The sequence below is a fragment of the Malania oleifera genome, chromosome 4 (assembly GCF_029873635.1).
Source record: "Malania oleifera isolate guangnan ecotype guangnan chromosome 4, ASM2987363v1, whole genome shotgun sequence".
NCBI classification, from domain to species: domain Eukaryota; kingdom Viridiplantae; phylum Streptophyta; class Magnoliopsida; order Santalales; family Ximeniaceae; genus Malania; species Malania oleifera.
In genome coordinates this window covers 123,285,957-123,313,695 of record NC_080420.1, presented here as the reverse complement: position 1 = coordinate 123,313,695, position 27,739 = coordinate 123,285,957, and the positions used below count along the sequence as shown (strand labels likewise).

At 35.3% G+C, this 27,739-nt stretch overlaps 1 protein-coding gene across 1 annotated transcript in view; it reads right to left on the bottom strand.

Moving 5' to 3' along the window:
- Positions 1-4,873: 4,873 nt before the first annotated feature.
- Positions 4,874-27,739, bottom strand: part of LOC131154394 (mediator of RNA polymerase II transcription subunit 13) — a 65,410-nt gene continuing 42,544 nt past the window's right edge. Inside the window, exons 11-23 of the mRNA XM_058107128.1 lie at positions 27,363-27,686; positions 26,855-26,914; positions 25,558-25,801; positions 21,586-21,855; positions 19,480-20,844; positions 12,757-13,024; positions 12,533-12,680; positions 11,649-11,736; positions 11,238-11,316; positions 10,296-10,591; positions 8,112-9,216; positions 6,744-7,109; positions 4,874-5,822 (exon numbers count right to left, since the gene is read on the bottom strand). Of these exons, the coding sequence (XP_057963111.1) occupies positions 5,212-5,822; positions 6,744-7,109; positions 8,112-9,216; positions 10,296-10,591; positions 11,238-11,316; positions 11,649-11,736; positions 12,533-12,680; positions 12,757-13,024; positions 19,480-20,844; positions 21,586-21,855; positions 25,558-25,801; positions 26,855-26,914; positions 27,363-27,686 (5,224 nt within the window). The 3' untranslated portion in view covers positions 4,874-5,211. The remainder of the gene's footprint in view (positions 5,823-6,743; positions 7,110-8,111; positions 9,217-10,295; positions 10,592-11,237; positions 11,317-11,648; positions 11,737-12,532; positions 12,681-12,756; positions 13,025-19,479; positions 20,845-21,585; positions 21,856-25,557; positions 25,802-26,854; positions 26,915-27,362; positions 27,687-27,739) is intronic.

Below are 27,739 nucleotides of genomic sequence, written 5' to 3'. Positions count from 1 at the left end.
TTTTGCTTAAATTTACGTAATCTAAACTTTAGATTTGAAAATTTATGACTCGGACCCACAATCTTTGTTTAAATAGTTATAAATCTACTTTATATTACACGAGATTTTCATTTATTCCACATTTTTTAAAGGGGCTGCGAGTGTGTTATTACTTCCTTTCAATATTCTTCATCTATCCATGTTTGGTAACGCCAAAGTCAACTACTACTTTGAAACTTAATTTCTTGCATGAGAATTTTAAAACCCTAAAATTAGTGTATATTGATTAACTGAGGTTGATTTGACAATAGTAAAAATAGCTAAAAATCTAACTTTTCTTAAATTAAAAAAAAAAAAAAAAAAAAAACTAGTAATGGGCATTCGTATTTCGTTTAAAGAGATAAAAAATGATGTAATAAATTTGTAATGTGCGAATTTTAAGGTACTGTCTAATTACAGAACTTAGAATTACTGTTGAAATAAAATATGCCAAATATTTTGTTTTCAGTAATGATATTTATCACATAACAATATTTTTAATTGATTTTCATTATAAGATTTTGAAATAATTAAGACCCTGTTGGAACTCAAAAAATTACAACAACAAAACCAAACCTTAGTCCCATTAAGTGGGGTCGGCTATATTCAGTAAGGATTCATATCATAGTGATCTGATAAATTTTACGCTGGCTGTCAGCTACCTAACGTAACCCTCCTCTTTAACCCGGGCTTGCGACCAGCTGTGTGTGAAAAAATTAGGGCATTAAGTGCATCATAGGCGGAATTAGAACTCAGAAAATATTAAAGAAAGAAAAGAAAAATATCATAAAATTCAAAAACAGAGTTTTAATCTTACATATCATTAATATTTAATTTTTTATATTTTTTAATCATATTAAAAATAAATTTTCATTTTTTGTCATATTTAGGGTCTGTTTGGATCAAAAATTTTAAGTGAAAAAAGAAAATAGAAGGAAATTCATGTTTCCCTATATTTCCTTCTCTACTAGATATTATCAAAAATAAAAAATTTATTTTAATTTGACCAAAAATTTTGAAAAACTAACTATTAGTAACGTATAAAATAAAATTTTTGTTTACAAACTTGATATATTTTTCATTTTCTTTCTCATTTTTCTTGGTAATTAAACATGAAAATCGGTATTCTTTGATATTCTCCTTTCCTCTTTTTTATATTTTTTGATTTCTAGATTGGATCTTGATTGAAAAGGAAAATATAAAGAAAAAAAAATAGATTTACTCTTTTTTTTATTTTTTAAATAAAATCTTTAATCCAAACGAACCCAGAATGACCAAACATACAATAAATATTACATTTTCAAGAATCGAATCACCCCGTAAAGGCATTTAATATTTAATAAATTGTAAATGAGACAAATATAAAAAACTCGTATTAATTTAAGAATTAATTGAGATGATGGGCAGCACTCATGAGATGTTGCATACACGTTGCTTACACTATCAAGAAATGGGTTCACCTAACCCTCCTACCACTCAGAAAAAATGAAAATAAAAAAATAATTAAATTATATTTCTAATTAAAATCTAGAAATTAAAATAAAAAATTCAATCTCTGCCAGCCTCCCAAGTATGAACTTGGTTCATACATATCTCTGCACCCTTACCAAGGAGAAAATTTTTAATTAAAAATATATATTTTTGATTAATATTTATAAAATTAATATAAATTAAAATTTTAATTAAAAATACACATTTTCATATTTAATTCAAATAATATTATAAAATATAATTAAAATTGTTAGCTTTGGTGGCTACATCATCATTATTTAAAATATTTTGATGATATTAACCTATATATTGTTCATAGTGTTTTTTTATCTTTGTAGATCATGTTTAGTACAGGTACTTGTACATGAAGTACTGGATCAAAGGTAAAGATCAGACCGAGTAGATGTCAAGAAGGAAAGATCAAATGGACACGTACTCGGAAGGACCCATGAATGACTAAAAGAAGCTTAATCTAGTCTTATATGTATTTGAGGAGTGTTTGATCTATGTTGTAACTCTTGCGGGTGTGTTTCTTCCATGATTTCTAAGTAAGAGTTGAGCATTGCATATGCATACAAGGACACTTGAATTTATAGGATTGCATTAAAGTCACAATCTCATTTTCATGGTTTTCAAAGTTAAATTCAAAGAGTTTGTCAAAAATAATCCTAAACTCAAAATATGTTTTCAAATGGACAAGTTTTTAACATCCTAATTTTAAGAATATTTTTATACTTAGTCCTGATTTTGTCAAAGCATGGTTAATTTCCTAAAACTTTAAGAAAGTTAAGTATATTTTTGTAAAATGACATTTTAAGTATATAAGATATCAAATGATCTTTCAATTATTTTTTCATAAATCAAGGTATCTTATATTTGAGGAAAAGCTCATTTGGACAAGTTTTAATCTTCATTAGACTTTATATATTTTATATACTTTTGTTCAAGAATGTTTTAAATGATTAAAAGGTTTTTTGGTTGGGTTTAAAACTTCAGTTATGCGTCTATTAAATTTCCTAAACACCTTTTGGTTTGGGGCATAACTTTTACTAGAAAAATCCAAAAATGATGATCTTGATGTCTATGGAAAGTTAAGAAAAAATCTCATAACTTTCATGTTGATGAATTTAACGGTTTCAGGAAAATCGTCAACAGTTTGCGTCGGGATTTCCGCCCCAACGACTATAAATGACTAGTGTGCATAGTTTTTTATTGTTTTAAATGCCCAACGACCATAAAATAGCTAGTAGCCCATTTTCTCTTATAAATACAAGTCCAAAGACTTGTTTTATAATTGATCTTAATAGTTATACATCATTCCTAAACACACTTCATTTTTGTTCATATTTCAAGTGTTCAACTTCTCTCTTGCTCTATAATCTTTGTGTTGATTCATTACTTTGAGAGAGTTGTGTGAGGTTTTGTATTGTATTAAATATCTGCTCATTCAAGGAGCATTTGATTTGTATTATTCTCATCATCTTGTTGTAAAGGGATTGGTTCCCGTGTGAAGGTTCTTGGTGAACCGGATGCAAGGGTTGTTGGTTAGCAAAGTGTAAAGGCTTCTCCGCCGATAAGGAGGTTTACAGTGGATTAAGGAATCCTTGAGTTGGTCTCAAGGCGTGGACGTAGGCTTGGTACCGATCCACGTTAAAACAACGATGTTAAGCTTTTCCTTCCTTCTCTTTTATTTATTGTCTTGTGCATGATTTATATTTTGTATATTGTGATATAATTGCTTGTCATCTTGTCAAGATTATTGTTTTGTAGAAATAAATTTTTAATACGCAAAAAGAATCAATCACGCCCCCCCTCTGACTCTACATTGTATATCCGCTGCGGGGCACACGTTTATACTCCTGGGCTGCGGCGTCTAACAAAAATAATAAAATTACAAGTAATAAATATTTTTTTTTAAATACTACAATAGAATTAAAATATTAAAATTATTTCTTACTTAATTTTTATATTTTTTTAAAATTTACTTTATAATAAAATTTTATTGAACATGACAATTGAAAATTTGTAAAAGTATTTTGTAATTGATTTTATAATTATTTTTCAAATTTGTTTATATTTTTGTTTTAATTATATTTAAAATCGTATGATCATTTTATTTTTATTTTTATTTTTATTTTTATTTTAAAGTATATAAATAAATGATTTAATCCAAAAAATTGTTTCTAGATATTAAAATATCTGATAAAGGCTAATAAAGAAAATTAAAAATCACAAAATCTAAGTTTGAGTTTTTCGGTAAATATCTGAAAACGAGTGACAAAAATAGAAAAATTGACAGCATAAACAAATCTATCTTTATAATCTTATGTTTTTAAATTAAGTGCGATGTATTATCTATTATCTGAAGGGTCTTGTCATTATAAAAAGAGAACATAGAAGAAGATAAGTCATCACTCAATGATGTAGTTTCAATATCATTGCTCGTTTTTATACACTTTCTCGATCCATACTTAAGCACCAGAGCAAGCCCTTGAAAGTTACTAAGAGTTTCTGCGCATTCTTTTTCTTATTAATTGAATGTGATCGTCATGTACCGTAAATGCGAAAATCGGCTTTCATTTTTTAACATCTATATCGGATAGTGTTGTGTAGATGGAGACAATGAATGTATCCATAGTAGAGTAACAAAATTGGATAAAAAAGAAAAATATAAATTAGCAGTGATCATTTGCTTTTCTATTAATTTTTTAAATGGAATAAAATAGATCAATGAAACCAAAAATCAAAAACCAATTCTCTAGCTAGTTCAACCCTTCAACTTTTTTTTTTTTTTATCAGAAAAATTAACAGTTACACGATCAAACTTCAAATTTAAATTTGTAAAGACAACTCTCCACAAAAAGATAACCATTATCATTTCTATTTAAGCACTTGCAGCCAAAAAACAATACACCCTCTTTTTCGATTCTTTCTACATTCTCTTTGCATTTACTTTTATTAAATTATCCTGTCATTATATTTAAGAGTGTGAATTTTAAATATTAGATTTAATTTTAGGTAAATTTGAACAAATTTAGATATAAATTCAAATTTAATCCCTCTCTATTGGGTATGAAGATTTGTATTCTGCACATATAAACTATTGCATCTTCAAAGACTTATTGTTGGGTAGGATACATTTTATTTTATTTTATTTTTTTAGAGAGATGTGGTTTTGACCAAAAAAAAAAAATTAACATACGGATCTAGAATAGAATATTTGGAGGGGACAAATATCATGTTAATGAAGTTTTTTTTTTTTTTTTCTTTTTTCTTTGAATGCTACTTCAATGTCATTCACACAAATGATAAACTCAAAAAAAAAAAAAATTGCAATTTGTGCATAACACCAGTCGTCATCTTATAGAAAATAATGAACTTTCACAATTAAGAAGAGAAGGGTTCCAACACTGTTCTCAAACAAATTAATAAACAGATCTATACACAAATAAAATTAAAGAAACTGATGTTCTGTTCTGTTGCTACATCTGTTAAAAGATTTACAGATTTCTTCTTCCCAGACTGCTATTTTACCTTCTGGGAAATCCAAAAAGGCTGCCACAAATGGGCTGGCTAATGTTACATACATAATTTTAAATGCAACAATTAATTTACATGGAAATATGAAAGCAGACAAAGCACAATAGACCAAAGGTGCAGGTTTGGTGGGTGGATTTTCTTTTTGCCTGCCATATTTCTAGCCTAAGCTTGTGGCTTTTCCACCTGCTGAGAGAGCTCTTTATCAGCAAAATGAAGAAGCCTTCTCAATCTCAAAACCATGTCACAGTGAAAAGGGAGGGGAGTTCTCCTGTCCAAGTATGCCGGGCTAACCGTCATCCATGACAAAGCATGAAGCTCTGCAGCAAGTGTCTCGAGAATCAAATGTGTCTCAATCTCGAGATCTCGACCCTCAGAGCTCAAACTCCTTGGAACCTGCTTGGCTATTCCTCTAACCATTTTTTCTTGGGTTGCGTTATTGCCTCCATAGTAATCAATGAGACTGACTGAAAGAACGGAAGGCCATTCTTCTTTTAAGTTGCTCTTAGAATCTTTTCTCATGGAGGGTACGGCTTTTGAAACAACGAAGCCTGTGGAGAAGGGAATTGCAGAGCCTTTGCTGTGTAGGAGATGGGCCAGTGGCGGGGATTCAGCAGTGAGGCACGTTGGGAGCTGGAGAGGTGCCTGAGGAAGGAAGCGCATGCTGGGGGATGGAATGAGAACGTACGAGGCAGATGTAGAACCAAGGGACTTAACTGGGGAGAAACCTTCAAGATAGCTCTGTGGACTGATCATGCTGCCACCTTGAGTTCCTCCTGTGCAAGAAAATAAAATTCATCAATTCATTTGAACCAACCCCACCCCACAACCCACCAAACAAAAAAGATTCCAATATTCAAGTCTATGATGCATGCAGTTGCAATTGCAACGCTCTTGGACATTATCTATTAAAAGGTCTCATTTCCACTTGAAAGACCTCAGTTGTATGCCTTTTGTGCTTATTATAGACATGAACTATCAGTGCATGTTCAACTGGAAAAAGTTCCCAACAAGCAGATAAAAATTACATTGCCTTTTAGGCTTCATTTGGATCAAAGATTTTGTAAAGTTCCATTTGTAACGCGGAAAATATTAGAGGGAAAGGAAAGGAAAATATTAAAGTAGTCACATTTTCATGTTTGGATATCAAGAAAAGTGGGAAAGAAAATAAAAAATATACTAAATTTATGAGCAAAATTTTAATTTTACACATTAGTTATATTTATTTTTTCTTAATTTTTAATCATACTAAAACAAACTTTCATTTTTTACAGTATTTAATAGAGAAGGAAAATTAGTTTCCTCCTTATTTTCCTTTGCTTTCCTTCCCCCAAGCAAAAACCTTGATCCCAACCAACCCTAAGAGAAAAGGGAAAGGAAAAGAAAATAAGAAAGAAATGAGTTTCCCATTCTGTTCTCTCTATATCAAATACAACTAAGAATCAAAATTAGGTCAAATATGATTTAAAATTTTTAGAAAACAAAGGTGAATGAGATGAAAAGTTAAAAAAAATTCTCCATTGATTTATTATATATTATATTTCTCTCTTTTTCCTTTATAAACAAACAAGAAAAAATAAATTCCATTATGTTTTCTTTCCTTTAATCCTTTCACTCACGTTTTCTAAGTCGTGCCTTGCAGTAGGATGAAAGCAACAAGGAGGACATAAGCCATGAAAGTAAAAAAGAAAATATACCAGGTGATAAATCTGCTTGAAAAACAAGCTGCAATGAATGATCAATTGAAATGGTGACTAAACTTATGCTCTGCACCCACTGAAGCAAACCTCTTGAACTGTCAACCGAATGTCCACTCATAAGCTGCTTTCTGGCTACAGGTTGTCCTAAAGCACCTTTCATAAAGCCAGTAGTTTTTGAGTGAGAGCTGTACAAAAGGCTAGGCGAGGAAGGTAAGGTTCTCTCTTGAATCAAACCCATCTCCTGTTGCTGCAATGAAGTCCCATTACTGCTTACAGACATCCCATCAGGTACTGATCGGCGCAGTTGCAGTGGCCATTTTTTCACATCAGAACCCCCAACAGTATAAATGGCTTTCTGCCACTCTGTGTACACAAAAGGACAATGAAACTCAGGCAACAGAAAAGAAAAGTCCCCACGTTTCGCGACAGGCCTTTTAAATCAGATAATTATAAGAACATAGTAAATGGCACAATGTTTTGCTTCAACATTTGGAAACGAATACGAAGCCCGGATCATACAACAAACAATGCTAAAATGCCTATGTTCAGAACTGTTCACAAGTCCAAATGAGTACATAAATAGGGCAACAACTTATCAAATGTGCCAACTAAGTGCAAGGCCTGAACAATAGCATTTTAGTAACCAAATTAGGAATGTGCATGAGAGGAAAAATAAAAAATGTTCCAACCTATTGCTTTTCGTCATACGAATTTGGTCAAACAAGGAAAAAAAAAGAATCCATCAAAGCAGCCTGATCCCCACCTTGAATGACCAAAATACCTGGTCCAAAACTTTAGAGATCAAATCTGGCTCCTAACTTTCCAAACATAGAGGACGAACCCCCCAATCAAAATGGCCAATCCATACCCTTCCAGATATAAATAAAAACCGGATATCCGCCCACCAATTCCCCTGACCGTGCATATGCGGGAGCTTTGTGCACCCCCCCCCCCCCCCCACACCCCAATATCTACTCATCAATAAGCCAGTTCTTCCCAAATCCACCAGGTCAAAAAATGCAAAAGGGGCACCAAGACTTATAGTAGATTCAATACCCTGTGGACAATCACGACAAAATTCTCATGCAGGTGGCAACTCACTTTCCCTTATTCTTCATGCTAGTGCTGAATAACTCAACAGGTGGGACAATTCAGAGTCTAAATATAGCTCATAGGTAACATGGTTGTTTTAATTTATGATTTATTTTTAGTTTTCTGATGAAGCAAATACCTGGAATTATTAAACCAAGAAGCTGCTTAAATATACTAAAAAATAAACGTAGAAACTGGCAGTAATTTTCCCAATATACAGTTATAAAATAATGGAAGATCAAAAATATAATATGATGGAAGCAAATCATGTACCTTGGCATTCAAGCTCATAAAAACATCCAATGCGCGTAATCACGAAATCCCTAGGCTTGGCTATGCCAGAATCAGAAGAACAGCATGCTTGAAGTATCTGACAGCCCTGCTGTAGGACTTGCACAAAGAGGCATTGTAGACCCTTTGTATCCTGCCTACTGCTGATTCCACCGAAGGGGAATATATGGCTATCAAGCAATTCTCCCCTCGAATCTGTCCAGATGCAAACTAGCCAACGCCAATCCTCTGTCCATCCATAGCAACAATGTATGCTTGGGAGATTCTTTTGATGGCCATATACAAAGCCATCAGATTCTGATCCATCAAGTTGGGAGGTTGGTCCAGTATCAGCACTGCCTGCTGAACTAGAACTTTGCATAAAGCCACTATTGTCATCAGAAATTAATCTAGAAGATTCTGATGCTGAATTACCAAACACTGTAGGTGAGACTCCTTGTTCCACAGAACCAGGTTCAGAAAGAATAAAAAGTGGTTCAAACATGTACTGGGTTTCCTCTTGGAAAAGAAACTCCCCAATTCTGTTTGGATCACAGCTTAATCCTCCAGTCCTTGGGCTTTGCCAAGTACTATCCCAAGACCCAGGCCTTGAGCTCGGATCAAGTTCACCCTCTCTCGGAAGGGAAGTTCCTGTAATTCGAGGACCACAATCCTTCCACACTCCAAGGCCTGTTGAAGTCATTTGCATCATAACTGAATGAGATCTGCCTGGTAAAGACGATGAATGGAATGCATCATTATAGGATGCTCGCGAAATCCGCCGAGCCTTATTGTAAACTGTGAAAGCAATCTCCTTAAGAACAACAAGCTCATTAAGAGCTGGCGTAGTAACCCTAAAAATGGCATCAACAGTGACAATTTGTAGTACCAATTTAGGAATACTAAACCCTGAGAGAGTAAGGACGTTTGATATTGATGCTTCATCCACGGATGCTGAACAGCTTAATGCCTTCCCAACTTGACTTTGCAATATGGATCTCCTCTCTTTGTCTGACGAAATAATGGTTGATCCAACAGCAATGGAAGATTCCACAAGAGTCTGAAGAACTGCAGTAGGCTCAGGGAAGGGGCACACCACATAGATTACCTAATTTATTAAAATGAATAAATAAATAAGTGAAATCGCTGATTCTTCTTCATCATTGTTGGATTACCACTTCATCTAAAAGCTTAAGCTGTTAGATTGTCGGACAACAATGTATATCAAACCTTAACAATCATAAACTAATAGCAAAGCACATGAGGCAAAAGCGACTAAATTAAGAAAAGAAAATCTCTTAAACATATTGGAGAGCTAAAAATTGTCCTTTCATAATGTAACACAATGAACTAATGATCTGAATAAGCCACCTTACAAGTTACATGGCAGAGAACCTTTAGTCAGAAGAGGAAAGGAAACAAAAGATCAGCATCTCTCTACATATTTCTCTGCGTATTTTTTTTGTTTTCTGATACATTAATTCACCCCATTATATCGGGTGTGCTCATTAGGCTAATGAATTGTCTCAAAAATGAACTGCCAGAGGGTCATGAATCAACAGATTTAAATAATGTAATTCCACAGGTGTTACACTCCAATTGGAATGCCCTGGTTTAGGTCATCCTGACAATCACCTCAGAACTTCCTTCCCAATGCATGGTTCTTGCAGGCAGGCATGCAGTCAGGGATAATCGCCAATGCCATGTGCTAGCAGGAAGTGCAGTGAGGAGCTTAACAATAAATATTTCTTCCAAAACAATTGCAAGAACATGTTAAAACTAAATTAAGAAATTTAAAATAATGCCAAAGCTAGCCTTTCATATATATTTAAAGCAGTTTTATTAAGACACCTAATTCATATGGTACATGGCTTTGAGGTATAACTGTACAAGGAGAGATGGAAGATAATTCAACTTCTAGAACCAATATCTTAAGGGCTGTCAAAAGACATATGAAAGCTCCATATAGCTGAAAATAAATACAGAAAGCAGAGAGGTGTGGAATAGTGGTATCAAAAAGCTAACACCATCTGGAACAACAAAGCACAACTCGTGCATGCAAACAGTACCACTCCACCTAATATTAAGAACTAAGAGTCGCAACCAATTATGCTAGGATTTAGCTTAAGTAAGCTGAAATAAATAATTTCTATAAAATAGTGGAATTGAAAATAACATGCAACTTACCGTACAAGGACCACTATTTCCTTCTTTTGGATTTGTTGTCAAGCATGAACCAAGTTTCAGAGCTTTCAAAACCCTTGAAAGAGACCTAAGGAAACTGGTTAAATCCCATCCATTGGACAGAGATAGGAAATAATCACTTATTGATCCCACAAGAGATGCATTACTGCTTTCTATCTTCATTGATTGAGGACAATCAAGTAAAACAAAACCAGGGGATGAAGATTTTGCAGAGTCAATCTCCATTTGATTTCCCAAACTTTGGGGGGAATGACTTCCCAGTTTGCACGTCTCATAAACTGGAGAAGAAAAATCATAGAAGACTTAATGATTACTCACAAGATATAAAAGGAGGGAAAAGAAGACAACCTCAATCATTGATGAATAATAAAAAGAGAGAGAAGGAAGATCATTCATTTGTGGAATTAGAAGGGGGAAATACTTGAGATAGAAATTGCATCAATAATATAGAAACATAAAGATTCAGAGGCATAAAACTCGGTAACTGGCAGTGGGTATCTCCGTAATTGCACATACTTCAACAAGAAGTTTGCACATGTTTTCCAACACCAACCAGAGTTGGCAAAAAGGAGGAGCAAAAACAAGGGGCTTTGGCGCAAAGAGTTGGCCCCTGCTCCAGTTTGCCCACATGCTACATTGTTCCTTCTTCCACCACCACCACATATAAAATAAAATAAAATTTAAAAAAAAAAAAAACAGCATGAAAGTATCCAAAATATAGTTCTCTAATTATTCCTTTTTAATAAAACACCAACAGGTTTAATAATGTAGAAGGTGGAAGATCATTCAACACAGAAAATAAATGGAGAAGAATTTTTCTATATGAAACATACCAAAAATAAAACTTTTCAGCTATCTATGGTGCGGGCAACAACCTGTGCATTCAAATATTGTGCATAAATTTTACTGATTCATCTCACTCACCAGTTCCTAGTTGTTGAAAAAAATCAGCAGCAGCAGAGGTAAGAGGATCAATGTCTGGACATATAACATGATAAGTCATCTGCAACAGTTAATAAAAAATAAGAAAGGTAAAACATTGTAAATTTATTGGCAAGCAGAAGCCATAATTTATCTTCTAAAATTTCTTTTGCAGCTATTACACAAACAAATGCAACTGCAACAGCCACTGTGTAAGGCTCCCAGGCTATCTCGGGGTAGTCTAGGGTGGGCATAATGTACTTAGCCTCCATATTAGGGGAGGCTGTTGGTGTCAATTGAACCTGTGACCTTTAGGTCTGAGAGTAATGCCATTACATTGTGTCAAGGCTCGCCCTCAATCACACAAACTAGAGATGTCCGAGCATTAGTTACAAACTGTTCAAAGATTCTTACAGGTTTTTGAAGAGCATAGGGTTCTAGAGGAGCCTTTTCCCATAGTTGCAGAGAGCTTGCTGACACCTTAAGCCAATCATCCTGGTACCTATAACATGAACCATTATTTGTGCTTAACAATGAGTAAAGCTATATAATAGCAAAAGGAGGGCCCTGTATCTGCCAAAAGCTTCCAGTACAGGTGATGCATGTCCAAGTAAGCATCAAATATCATCTAATAAGTCTCAGTAAAGAGTGTATCCAACATGTCTTTGGGTATAGTTTTACAATATAGTTCAAATTTAGGACACTTTCTTGACTGGCCTAACACTTCAATATACTGATGATTCATTTTATATACAGATTTAAAATATTATGACAATTTTTCTTTTATTGTATTGTAAGATAATTCTAAATAAAAGAGAACCCTACAACAGTCTATCTGGAACTCATATAAACTAAACTTCTCTATTTCACAGGAGAAACCATACATTTAGAATTTCTATGAAAGCAAGCGGATGAGAAAGAAGTGTGTGTATACATGTGCTTTGTATTGTTTTGGTGGGAGGGGTATATACTTAATATTGCTCCATTATCTGCATAAATACATATATCTTTGCATATTGCCATGTAGATGTCATCCCAAACCGCCCATGCTCTATAATTGTTCCTAAATCCTAATCACTAATTTTCATATCTTACCAAAGCTTTCATAAATTTATACATTATTGTACCTTAAGTTGAAATCAACATTACTTCAATTTATCTATTAGAGGAACACTACATATTAGTCAACAATTGACAATATCCTTGCTTAAACAGTAATCAAGTGCCACTTGATAATATGACTTTTTTTTGAAAAAAAAAAAAATTGAAATTGATATCCAGTATAAACAAATTCATACCCAACAAGAATAGCTGGTAATGGAAGAACAAGCAGTGTTGGTCGGAGACGGGAGCCCACTTGCTGCTCCAACTCTGGATTACAACTGTCTTGATTAAATCTCCTTTGGCATGAGTCGTCAGCTCTAACTCCATCTGCAGTACTGGACACTGCCAACAGCCCAGCTGTTAGTACAGCATCTGTAATCTCAGAATCTCAACAAAGTACAGAAATGCTTACCCATACCTTTAAGGCAAGATGACCCACCACTAGAAGACTGAGATGGGCTGATTGGATCACCAACAGATAAGGTCACAGTACTTGAAGAATCCCGACACTCGCTAACAGTGGAATCAGCAGAAAATCCTTCACATGTGGTCGCTACATCACCAGATTGACTGCGGCCTTTGCACCAATCATTAACAGACAATGGACCATCCAAATTGCTGAAAGCAGATTTTAATGCTGTTTTAATGTCAGACTGCAGCAAGCTAATCACACATGATGCATGAACCTGAGGCAAGACATTCTTTGCATAAGTATTATAAAATAAACATCCAAAAAAATAATTGCAGGATAAGGGACCATGAGTTAAGGATAGAGGGGGCAGTTTTCAACCTGCATATTTTTCCCTCATTCTTCGTAAAAAGCCCTCAAGCTATCTTTGATTAAAAATTAAAAAATCATGGGTATATAAGTAATTTAACAGAGTAATTTCAATTTAAAAAATTTAATAATCCTTATAGCTTCCCATCATATCCTAAAAAATATTAACATTTGACTAGTGTATAAATAAGAAACTACAACTGACATGAACTTACCGCCACCCCCATCACCCTTCTTTCCCCAAAACAGAAGGGTAAAACAGAAATGGGGGGAGGAGCAGAGTGCACTAGCATTAGCACACAGCATTAGCTGTAGGGCCAACCAGTAGGTTGCGTGCCACAAGAGAGAGAGAGAGAGAGAGTTGTACCCTAAACCAGTTAATTATTTTCACAAAATTTCATCTAAGTAAAAGAAAAAAATTGAAACAAAATTAGCACAAATAACAAGCACACAAGCCACAGTCACATTTCTCATGAGCTAAACATCTGCTTGTCTTAAAAGAGAGTTCCCACCTTCTAATTCCTGACAAGGTAAAGTACCTTCATCTTTCCTTTATCTCAAGCTACAGAAAATAAAAAAGAAAATAGCAGCGCAGACCTAATAACTAAACAACCGACAGCAACAACGACAACAAGAAGCCAAGCATTAAGTCTAGGCGGGGTCAGCTACATGAATCCTTTTATGCAAATGAACCTAATAACTAAAAAGATAAAAATACCAAAACAAATTTATATAAACCCAGAAGAGAAAGTCAAAGAAAGAATTTTTTTTTTTAATATTAGTCAAAGAAAGAAATTTTAACTAGCAACATAAGTGAGCTGTTTCATTATAAAAAAAAGTATCTCCAGCCTTTTCAGTATGCATAGACAATATGGTTAGTATATCCTGAAAACATACAGTTTATTAAAGCATATACTAGAAAAGTGCAAGTCAAATAGAAGCGAGGAAAAATAATCACAATAAATTTGTCATGGTAAACAGTAAAAAAAATTTCGTATCATAAGATAAGACAATGTTGACATGAGTACTACATAAAATGAGACAATGTTGTGATGTTCATGGGAACAAAAACATTTGGAATATCTAAAAATATCCTGCAGTTATGCTTTTTACCTGTTCTACCTCAAACTAAGCAATTACAATATATTGCATAAGCAAACCAATCCACTATTGTAGAACAAAATGAGCTCTGCACCAACGTGAGCAGTAATTCAATTTTATTCTTCTGTCTAGCATATCGAAATGGTAAAGCCATCAACACTAAAATGACACTCTTTATTGAGGAGTAACACTCATTGGTCATGTCAAGAATATGTTTCTGTGTTTTCACTTGACTTTGGCTGCACCAGATTTAATGTTCTATGTTATTGAACGCAACTGATATAAGCATCAATCATTATAGCAAGGGATCCATTCTTCAATGCCTAGAGTGATGCTGCAAAAAGTCCCTATCTACGCTATTTCACACTAGTGTATCTAGATGAGCAAGAATGAGATCTTAGTGCAAGAATATGTTATAACCATTATTCCACAAAATATATATATATATATATATACATATTTTCCCCAATGACACAACAGCTGCAGCAGCACGGCCTCGAGTTCCACTGAGTGATGCCCGCTATAGGGAATCTTTTTCACAGGTCAGCTTGATTTATGGAACATCCTTTTAAAGTTGTAGTGCTATCAAATCCTTTTACTGCCTGCTAAACCAATGGAACATCCTCTTAAAGTTGGAGCTATCAAATCCTTTTACCGTCTCCATATGTGTTATTAAGTCTAATCATCTCTCTAAGAGCCTCTAACATCATTTAAAGGCAATCTCTTACCAGTTCGCTACTCAGTCTACATTACAAGGGCCCAACCATCTCAATCTTCATTCCCTTACACATAAGCCAGTACTAACATGTCCATATATTGAAAAATAAATTTAATAAAGTCAAAGAAAAAAGTAAAGAACTAAGTTATCCTCTCAGGAATAAGAAATAATTAAAAAAGAGTTATCTTCCAATGCTTTGCATATCAGTTGAAGAAACATATCAGTACATCAGCACAGCTAAAGCCAAAAGAGTAGCAAGAAAAACAACTCTATCCCAAAGATATTGAGAAGAAATAACAGGATTTTCAAAAATTAAAGCATCTCTTTCCCCCGCAGCACCCAAAGAACAAAAAACCAAGCACATTGCCACAGCACTTTCCCTTCTCTTATTCTTGCAAAGACTCAAAACTTCATCCTTGAAAATTCACCTACACCATTAAGGCAAATCTACATCTTGATAAGAACAGTGAAAAGATCTAAACAGTAAACAGAATAGCCATGTGACATTGAAGAAACAGTCGATCATTTTTCTGACTGGAAGCTAAGCACATAACACAGGTATCCAGACTGATTGCTTTAATAGGTTTCCTCACCTACAACAAGCCATCAGTATTTCTGTTCAGAATCAAAGTCCAGGTGAATGCTGTAATTTTAGAAGGAACTTTTGCCTTTGAAATAGCCTTTTCCAAAGGAAGAGGGGGAGCAGAGGATTGCAACAGAAAATATTTGGAAGAAAAGGTGCCAGAGTAAGACCACATGCCAAGTTTGAACATCACTCCTAGGATGAGGAACAAAAGAATCAAGAACCACCACCAAACTAACGAGTTCATCCACTTCTTTTACATTGAGAATTTGAAAGAAATTGAAATCTCAAAAGAGAGAATTCTCCTCCCTAGATTAAGCAAATAAATTTGGGCATTATGGATATAAGGCAGGCTAAAGAAACAAGGAAATGAATCAGACAAAGGAACATGCACAAGCCAGATATCTTCCCAAAAACTATTAGAATTACCATACCACCCTAACTCCAATATTGGGGGAGGGGGTTGGAAATAGAAGAGATCCCAGACGATAAATTACCTGAGACTCGAATGAGTATAAAAATTACCACCTTCACATGGCAATCATTATAATGAAGACCATATTTGCAACTATTAATCTTGTGCCAAATGGTGTTTGTTTCTAACGGAGAAATCCATAACCATTCCACCACCAAAGAAAATTTCTTAAACACCAAACACCAATTCCAAAAACCCAAACCCCCTCTTTGGCCTCCTATCCACATTCCAATTAAGGATCCTCCAACAATCACCAAGACCAGATCATAAAAACTTACTCTCTGTATAAATTGAAGAGCAGATCTCCTTTAATTTCTTCTCCTACTTATCATCAATCTAAGTTAATGGAATCTACTACTTCCAATAATTTCTTGACCATCAAGTTTACTTTATGATTTTATTAACTCCCCTAAAATTTTTCTGAAATTTCATTTCATGTATTCATTCTTACTCCTATGTTTCTTGAAAGCTCATGGTTCTTCATAGTTCTGACTTGGACTTTTCCCTTAATCTATCAAAACAAAATCATCAACAAATGGTACACACCACAGAACCTCATCTTGATTATCTACTAAATAACTCAAGTAAAAATTGGAGTAATTAAAGCAATTCTCAATGTAAAACTGATGTAACTGGAAACTCCTTAGTTTCCCCTCCCGCAGTCCTAGTCATCACGCCATACAAAATTTTAAATGACCTCTACTATATACTCTTTTCTCATCTAGAACACATCACACAACTTTCCTAGGCACTTTATCGTAATCCTTCTCAAGTCAATAAAAACCAATGTTTTAAAAGGCAAAGGCACAAGGCAAAGCGTTTTAAATTTTAGGAGGCAAGGTGTAAGCCTTAAGGCATTGGGGCATAAGCCTTTCGAAAATTTGTTTTTAAGATAAAAATACGTTAAATAAATTATATATATTTAAAATAAAGTAAAATTTAATAAAATCACAAATATAATGTAAAAAAAAAAAACAAGATGTAGTTTGCAAATACTGGTTGGCCATTCAAAAATTGCTAACTTGAATACAGGATATAAATCATGACAAGAGATAGCTATACCATTACAAAGTTCAAAATATTTTCATGATGCAAGATACAACTCTCAGTTATTTCAAAAAGGTTGAGGTTCAAGAGTTTTTGAAATAAACTCATATTATGACATTCCTTTTATACAAACATGCATTTAAAATTTTCTAACCGATTCTAACTTGAGAATCACACACCCAAAATGCGTAAGACTCAACTAAAAATGCACAAAAGGAGTGCTTTTTGTGAAAATGTGTAAGCCTCGGGATGTAATGTTTTAGCCTTTTTGGAATTTGCTATTTCAAATTGATCCTCGAGGCATTTTAGGCATGCCTTGCCTTCGGGCCTCGATTGAGCCTTCTAAAACACTGATAAAAACCATGTCCAAATACCTCTTCTTTTCCCAATATTATTTTCATTTTATCTTCATAATATATATATATAAGACCTCTATAATGGATCTCCATAAATTGATTTTCTAATACCCTCATTTCCTATCTTAATCTTTGTCCAATTAGTGTTTTTTCTCAGTTATTTTATGACTTGTAAGTTTAATTCCACCATAGTTATCACAATTCTAAATACTTCCCTCATTCATTTTATTTTCTTAGTCCTCATAATTTTGTTAAATAAACGAGTCAACCTTATTCCGCATTATTTCTTAAATATGTCCAAATTTAACTAGGGGGATGCCATCCAGTCCTACAAAATTTCCAACTTTCATCTTTTCTAATACAAAGTTAAATTTTTCTGCTCTGATATTTTTGTTTAGATGTATCTCAAAATTTTAGCTTTTTCCCCATGGTTAATTATAGATTTAAGCCGCCTAACTACATATAATATATATATGTGCGTGTATGTGTGTATGCATAGATTTTTAGGTAGCGTATTATTTGGCATTCAAAAGGAGGTTCCATGGTGTATGTTGTTTGCAGATGATATTGTATTAATTGACGAAACTAGGGACGGAGTAGAGGCTAAGTTAGAATTATGGAGAGAAGCTTTGGAATCTAGAGGCTTTAGGATAAGTAGAAATGAGACAGAATATATGAAATGTAATTTTAGTAATGATAGGCGGAATATTTGAGACAAAGTTAAACTTGAAAAATGAAGAAATTAATAACACTTGTAGATTTCGATACCTTGGATCTATTATGCAAGCTAAAGGAGAAATCGAAGATGATGTAATGCATAGATTCAAAGCAGGTTAGGTAAAATGGAGAAGGGCTTCAAGTGTGCTTTGTGACCGTAGAATACCCTAAAAATTAAAAGGGAAGTTTTATAGGACAGCTATAAGACCAGCTATGCTATATGGATCAGAATGTTGGGCAACGAAGAAACATAATATCCAAAAAATAAAAGTTGCCAAGATGAGAATGCTGAGATGGATGAGTGGTATAACATTGAAAGATAAATTAAGGAATGAACATATTCGTTGTAAGTTAGGTGTAGCTACTATAAAAGATAAGATAAGGGAGGGACAACTCAGATGGTATGGACACTTGCAACGTAGGCCACATAGTGCACCTGTGAGGAAGAGTGACTCAGTTACTATGGGAGGCAGTAGAGGGGTAGGGCTAGACCTAGAATAACTTGGGAGGAGATATTGAGTAAGAATTTAATATCCTTAAATCTATCAAAAGAAATGGTCCATGATTGCATAAATTGACGGAAAAGGATTCATATAGCCGACCCCACCTAGTGGGACTAAGTCTTGGTTTTGTTGTTGTTGTATTATTTGGCATTCATCAAATAGATTAATGCAATATTCATCACCTTTGTTTTCTAATTTTTTTTACCAAGCATTAGCATTCTCCATATTTATCCTTCTTTAACACTTAAAAATACACACACACACACACATATATATCTTCTTCTCCATTCTTAGCCCCTAGTATGCTTTAAAGTGTACTATATGCTCTCAATTTAGCTTTTCTAGCAACCTTTTTGCATCTTTTCTTGCCCAATTATCTTTTACAATTTTTAAATTGCTGTCATGCCTCAGAATATTTCCTCTTCATTTTGATTTCTCTTTGAATGTCCTCATCCCACCATAACTCTCTTTGCCACAACCATCTTTTGGATTAACCTAGAACCACTTTTGTTATACTCCTAGCGTAAGTTGCTATTTATTACATTGTATGCGTGGTCTTTTTATCTTCTACCATCTAATTGCCTTATATTATTCTATCTTCAAAATTTTTGAGATATCTCCCTTCAAGTTCCACAGCCTAATTCTCTTACATAGATCTATTAATTACTCATTCTCTTCCCTTGTAATGAGTATATCAAACACAAAATCCAATGTTCTGTGGCAACTTTAAGCCTTGCAAGCTAATTAATCAACTATTCTAAATGAAATCTGTTAAATTTTTATTTGGCTATGCCTGAAAGGAACTAAAAAAAAAGCATAAATATCATAATAAAAAGAATTTCAACAAGTAGAAAGGAATTTACATCAGCTGATAGTGGATCTGCTAACTCCATGCCAGCAATGTCCAAAGAATGACTAGAAGCTAAAGTTCCCCCACAACCAGCATGGACCATGGAAGGCCCACAACAAAGTCCACGCCTCCACTGCTCTTGTAATGCAAGCCAACCATAAAACCCATCACCATAATCAGCATCCAGTGACACATCAACAAAGGAAGTAGCCTGTTGGACAAGTAATGCCAGCCCATCCAGAAGTTCTTGAAGCGGTTGCCTTTGCCCATATGAAAGCATACTTTCCTCATTAAATGAAGTATGTGTCAAAGAGGGGCAAATTTCAACACTAGGTGAATTAGCAGGTTTCACACTTTTAGGCCCTCCAACAGAGCGCCAAACACCAACAGGGGCATGAAGGGGCCCATCTTGCATTCCACCATCAATATCACCAGCTATTCTAATGGGTATTGATTCTCTTTTCTTTACCTCATACTTGTTTGATATGCTGTCTGCCATGGTGCTTGGGTCTCCAGATAGCTGATTGAAAACAGTGTTTCCAGCCATCCTATTAAAACCCATGGGCATAGGGCTATTGGAAGACAACAGTGTGTGCCGTATCCTACACATAGAAGCTTGGAACAATATGCATTCAACTTCAGTTGCAAGCAGAGTCTTCATAGATAAAAGGAAATGCTCTGCACCATATGTGCCTTCAGTTGTTTTCCTGTAAGTAGATTTGACAGCATTAACAGAATTGAAACCAGAGAATGGAGATTGGGTCACCACCTTGCCTGAAGCAACACCATTCTTGCATGCATTGAACTTTTTATTCTGCTCCTTCCCAGAGTCCACTAATGTATAATATTTCTTCATCTGAGGATTACCACTTGAATCATGGCTTCCAGAACATGCTTTTGAATTTACAGGCATGTCAGGCTTCCCATCTGATCCATCAAAGCAAGGAGAAGAAGGTGGTGTTGCACCATATGTGTAATTGTTTGAGCTAGAACCTGGACTCTCAACTTTTCGAGATTTTGGCAGATACGGGCTTCTGAAAATTGATGAGGATAACTCACTTGTAGGGGTTTCAACAGCTCCATATTCAGGAGCAAATGTCATCAGTGCTTCAGCTTTGATTAAATGGTCAAACTCACCTGTGGAGGACGCTGGAGTACAGTATGCTGGGCCTGCCGATATAATGTTATTTGTGCATTCTTGATTTTTGCTAACACTCTCCTCTGCAGCCACCGGAAGAGGACTCTCAAAGGATGGGAAAGTCATAGGCAAAAACATCTGATCTGAAATATCCATAACAGCAGCACAGGGGCTGCTACCAACATCTCCACAATCTGGAGCAGAATACATAAGAGCCTGTGACTCTGCAGTTCCTGGAGGCTTCATCAGAAAAAGGGCCATGATAAGTTTTGACATGAATCTAGCATAATACTGTCATGCAGGAAAATGAATAACTAAGAAAATAGTTAAATAAATAAAATGAAGCAGACGAGATAGGGCCTACTCACACTACAACTCTCAAAAGAGAACAACAATGAAAATGATGCTCAAGATAAAAATTGCAAAACTTGACTTGTATCATACCTTGAAGATCACCGCAATTTACTTTTTATAAAAAAAAAATAGAAAATATCACTAGATATAGATACACACACTCATATATAATTTAAGGGCCATTGATGGGATAGAAAATCAAAAAATGCACAATGTTGATCCCAACCATCAAGTATACATGTTTTTCCCAGAAGAATAACATATTAAGATTAAAAACACTACATTCGCTGTCATGACTCATGAGCAGCAGAGTCCATATAGATCACAATAAAATAAATTGTTATAATAAAAACAGCAACTTCTGTGTTCCAATCGAAGCAATAAAGGCTACCTTATCCCCAACAATCTAAGAAATCTTGCAAAGGCAACCTGCATAGACAATTCACACAGGCACAAGGGAAAACGTTGCTTCCAAATGAAACTTCCATTAACATGTTAGTTATAAAAGTTTCAACCTTATTGGTCCCCTTCAGTAAATATATCATAAGAAATGGGGGCCTGCAACCATCATTTTATATACAATGTATGGGATATCAAGATGCCCTATGTAGAGAATTAAGTATGTACCTCTCCAAATGGCAAAGCATCATTCTCAAAGAAGTCACCAAAATCTCCAAACTCAGAGAGAAGTGCCTGGATATCCATGCCTACCCCCCTGTCGTCGTCATCCCAGTCCCAATGAGATCCAATTGGCTCGTTTGCAACTCCAGTAATGGCTGAATTGTTAACTTCAACAGAGCCAAACTCAGATTTGTACATATCTTGCGCGGGAGCATTTATGACTGTACCCACTTGACCAAATGTTTCCGACATCCCTGTTCGAGGGCGCTTGGCACCCTGCAGTAAAAAAAAAAAATGTTCTTTCAGTCATGTTACAGTGGAATTACAATCAGCTAAGAAGAAAACTTTACCATTCTCCCTGGACAAAATATGTCTACCAAAAAAAAGCATGTCCCGCATCTAGATTTAGATAGCAGTCAGAATGAAAACGAAACTTTCTGGCATATTGATTAGATACGAGGGCGTGATTTAAACCCAGAATATTTGGGTGAACATACCATTTCTTTCCCACCACCCTTCATCTATCCCTCTTGTCTTCACATAGTATATAGTTTATCTGTAAAAGTATTGAACTCATGCTGCCATTTCCAGATTCTAGTACAACCACTGAAAGACCACTCAAACCAAAAATAAATTTATCCAGAATGAAGCTTGCACGACTCCAAGCAATCGACTGATCATAAATCCAACAAAATGGGAACCCATTCTGCAGTATAAAACACAAAAAAAATAACCCACTCCCCTATAAAGCAAATAATTTGGTTGACATCTCATCTCCATCCCTTCACACTGGCATTGTTCAGCAATCCGATATGACTAAGCAAACTCATCATTTAAGTGTAAACAGAATGAAGGCAGATAATTTTTCCCAATGTAATGGGTGTGACTTCAAAACTTTTCTAACTAAATGAACTAATTTGAATGCAAACTAGGTCCAATCCCAACCATGGCAAGTTAAGCATTAAAAAGAACAATTACTGAAAGCAACAAAACAATCATAACAGAAAAGACAAATGCATAAACTTGCGGAGTCCAATCTAAGACTAAGCATTTGTTTGGTTGGTTCACTTTTTTATGGAAAAATAAAATATTTTATGAGGAAATAATGTACAAGAAGCATAAAAAATCCATGAGAAAAAGATAAGAAAAAATAACATAGCCAGCCAGTCTTGCTGCAAATCCGAAAAGCACACCCCTTTAAAACAACCAGCTGCAACAACCCAAAGTGAAGCCAAATAAGGAAACGTATCCCAAAGCATCAAACACAACATCTTCTTCCCTGTAAAAAGATTTGAGCATTCTGTTCCAACCAAATACCAACAAAACAGCAAAAAACACACACATCCATAAAGCCAAAGCATCTCCACTTCTCCCAAAACCTGTAAAGGAACTTGCCAACAAATCCTACACTGATTCCAGACAAACCAAGCTCTCTACAAGCTAGCCAAACAACTTATTTCAATCCTCCAATAGAGAGAGCATTAGTAGAAAATATGAGAACCAGATTCCGAACTGTCAAAACAAAAGAACACATATATCCAGATATAAAGCCATAGAAAGCACACCCCCCCCCCCCCAAACTCTGCAACAGATTCTCGATGTTAACTCAATCAAGAACGACCAACCAAATAGAAGCCTTTACCTTAAGATGGAACTTTGGCATTCCAAATACAATGATGAAGCGAGAAAGATGTGTTTTCTCAAATCAAATGCTCAAAAAAAGGATTTACAAGAGTGATTCCACAATGAATCTATGAACGAAAATCTCTTCTATTGGATGGACAAAAACCCTCCAATAAACACAACCAAAGAAATTATCCCCACTAGAAATCAAAAAGGAAAACATAAATTCAGCATTTGGCAAGGAGAGACAACATAGACTTGGGGGAAAAAACTGAAAGTGCATGATCACCCAACCAAAGGTCTTCCTGAAAACAAATAAGAGAACCATTACCTGCAGGGAAAAAAAAAAAGGTTGATGTAGCGAAGAAAGACAAAATAGATCTGTGAAATATACCTCCAAGGAGACTCAAAGGAATACCACCCATATTTGCATCCTACCCATTTAACTGCCAAACAAATTTATATTTAGTTCATGCTAAAGTGATTTCTCCACTCTCAAGGAAAAATGCCCCAGCTGTTTACTCTTCAAACAATGTTTTTATACACCAACTTACCACAACCCAAACCCCCCCCCCTCCTCCTTGGGCCTACAAGCAATCTTCCAACTAACCAAATGATCCTTCTTCTCTCAAACCCCAGACCAAAGAAAATCTCTCTCTATATTCCTAGATACTCTGCTGGAATTCTAAAAATAGACAACAAATAAAGCAGAATACTAGAAAGGCAAGTCTGAATGAGGATGATGCATTGGGTCGGTGGCCCTTAATAGAGTTAACACCAACAAGATGCCACTGAGTAGAAGGCTTTCAAATGCATTGTACACCAATGTATGTTTTTTGTGTTATAACGGTTCGAAGATTGTTTCTCATTTATTTCTGCATTTTTCATTTACCTGGAATATGGAATAGATAATTTGGCTTATTTAATGAGGTTTGGGTGTATCCAAAGACAGTGGAAGAGCTACAAAGTATTTCTTTTATAAGATTTGTGAGGACTAATGTTGCTGTTTGTTTGTGGAGGTGCGTATACTTTGCTGTTAGGAAGGAATTTCATTGGAATGGAATGCAAGTATCTTTGCTTAGCAACAAGATATGATCTTTGGCATCTCTTCGAGCTTTGAATGCAGGCTGTTTCAAGGGTACTTGTTTTGGGAATGTTAAGAGGGATAGGGAACGGCTTTATTTTATTTGTATGTTTCCTCTCATCTTAGTATGATTTTCTGCGCATGCCCTTTTTTCTTCTAATATGTATTCTCTTTCTATCAAAAAATAGATAAATACACCAGTGTTTTAAAAGGCATTCATGAGGTATGCCTTTTGATGCATTTTGAGCATAAAATGCCCTAAGGCATAACTTGAAAGGCGTAAATCCTAAAATGCGTACGCCTCAACGGAGAATGCATAAGCCTCAGAACAAAAGGCGCACCTTTTACACCTTAGATGGGAAGGTGTACACCTTTTGGGAGCAGACTGATTTAAAATATTTAAAAAGAAAAAAGAAAAAGAACTAATAGGGCTTTGACGAGCATCAAACCCCCCCCCCTCTCTCGACAAAGTTTTCTTTCTTCCTAGCTTCCGTCTCTCTCCGATGACTCCTCCAGCTTCTTGTCTCTCTCCAACGAGTCGACGACCCCTTCTGACATCTCCTCTCTCTCCGACGACCCCTTCAGACCTCTCGTCTCTTTCCAAGCTTGCATCTGGCTTCGAAGACTCATTCAGCTTCTTGTCTCTCTCCGACGAGTCGACGACCCCTTCTGACATCTCCTCTCTCTCCAATGACCCCTTCAAACCTCTCGTCTCTTTCCAAGCTTGTATCTGGCTTCAAAGACTCCTCCATGTTCTCGTCTCTCTCCGGCCAATCGACGACCCCTTCCAACCACTCATCTGCCTCCAACGACCCATTTGAACCTCTCATCTCTCTCCAGTGACCCTCTACAGCCTCTCGTCTCTCTCTGCGACCCCTACAGCCTCTCTGCTTCAAGGTCTCTTCTCAGTCTGAGGTCTCTCCTCGAACTAATTCGAGTATTCAACTCTCTCTCTCCAGTGCTGTTCATCGCAGAATCCCATGAGACTCTCTGCCAGTGTATTTTAAAATTATGTTTTTATTTGTTTTCTCCATTATTCTAAATTTTTTCTCATTTTTGTACTATATATAAATTAAATTTATTTATTAATTATTTTAAAAAATAAAGTCCCAAAATGCTTACACCTCAATGCCTTGAAGCTTACGCCTCACCTCGCGGAGGGTAAAATGCCTCGCCTTATGCCTTCGCCTTTTAAAACATTGAAATAAACACAAGCACACAGACATTCTCTGCAAAATATTTCTTTCCTGAACATAAATAAAATGCAATACCAATTTGAGGCAGTCATTCTCCAACTGATCATTAGAAGATAGACCAGATTGTCTGCATGTTAATGAATCAGCATCTGCCTCAAGGTCACCAGTGCCACTGGTCATCTTGCAATCACTATCACTGGAACTGCTAGTTATGCTGCTGATGCTGCTGCTATTACTGTTGCTGCTACTATTATAACCATGTGGTGCATGTTTTCCATTGGTTTCAATACATGATCCATCCAAGGCATAAAAATCGGAACTACAATATGAGAGGAAAGATGAAATAGCAGAAATCAAACTAGTGTAAAAGAAAACAAAACAAAAGACTACTTAAATAAGATCTAAGAGCAAATTTAAACATCAACTCACAAAGAAGCAGAGAGACAGAACAACAAGAATCAACATACATTAGTAAATGATAAAAATCGGTAATGCAATATTGCAGGAAAAAATCACCTCCAATCTACAGCAATTAATAATGTTTTCATGACCCAAGTTTTCTAGCAGGATGTTCTAGATTTTATTGCATAAAAGTAACTTGCATTTATGTCCTATACTTAGTGGAGGAATTCACTAGATTAAATTATTGGCTAATATTGACCATCATAATCCTTCTTTGAGTTTAAACACTATAACTGAACTTCCTAAATAATTTCCAAACAGCTTTTAAGTCATGGGCATCAATTCAATGAGTGCACCAAGCATTTTTTTTTTTTTTTTTCAATAGTGTAAAGAGTTTCTCCAAATTATAAAATCCCAACATGAACATCATCACCAAACTATAAACTGAACCATGCGTAAAATCTCCATTCTCAACCCTGGAGACAAGATTCTTTTAACTCCAGGCGTTCGTGGTCAAATCGTGCCAACAGAGCTTGAGGCCAAACATGGAAACACTAGAGGGATCCTCTATTGTGCATCTGAATTTGAGGAAAGGATTGTAGAACTGGAGTTACCTATAGAGTCATTATCTTCCCTCCTTGTCATCCCATTATTTTGTCACCCCCTGACATTTTAAACTTGCCAACAGTATTTTGGTTGAACACTTTTAACCAAAATCAGCTATTTTTTCTTCTTTTTATCAGCTATAGAGACTTGGAGAGCCAAACAATGCGTAAGTAACAAAGATAACTTTCATCCACAATAATTCACTCAATAAAAAGAACATATGAATATAATTTCATTTAAATGACATATGGAACCATTCGGCATTAAGTAATTAACCTTAACCTACAACTAAAGTAAAAGGAAAATATAATCGACACTTTCTCAAGTAATGCATTGACATAGATAACTTGAAATTTTGACTAACCAGTACATAAAAAAAGATGATCCAGACAATGATGGGCCTATCCAATTTTGCAGCCAGAACCTGCAAATTTGCAAACACTGTCATTATTATTATTATTATTTTATAGACAAAGAAGAAAATTTTATTAAGAAAGAAAGTAGAAAAAGGAGAATAAGAAAGTGCAAGCATCATTATTTAAGCTTAAGACCATCAGATCCCTTGTCTTGTGGTCCTGACCAACCTGACCAGTTTGATATGCACACATACACATCCCTTGAGAAAGGGAGCGGGAGAGAGAGAGAAGAAGATCAATTTCAGAAGATATGGAGTACCACAAGAGAAATAGTTAGATTAGCATTAACAAAACCCATTCACATAATTTCATAGTATTGGATATGGCCACATCACTGGGTTAGTTCAACACACAACACCTGCTCAGCTAAATTTACGCACACCCTTAAAATCCAAGGTCCATGGCATGCCTGCAAATGTTTATACATGGAAAATAGGCACAGAAAAACAAGTTCACCTTTTTAGAGAAGATCTAGCAGACGGCATTTGCAAGACCGGGACAACCACTGCCTCAGTTGGATAAATAAATGTTCTTTCACAAATCAAAGAATGATCTGGAGATCCCCTCTGAACACCTCTTCCCACTGCTTGAGTATCAGCAATTTGATGATTTGAAAAATTCCTAACAGAATTTGAGTTTTGTGTTTTCTCACTTCCACCGCTGGGACAGCCAAGTGTAACTTCAACATAACAATTTTGCCCCCTCAGCTGGCAACCAAAACCTTGAGAAACATTGTATGGTAGACCAATGACACCACACGAAGTCCTACACTTTCCAGAACTGTTCACATGTAGAAGAAAGAGGAGGAGAATATACCCATGGAAGAATTAATT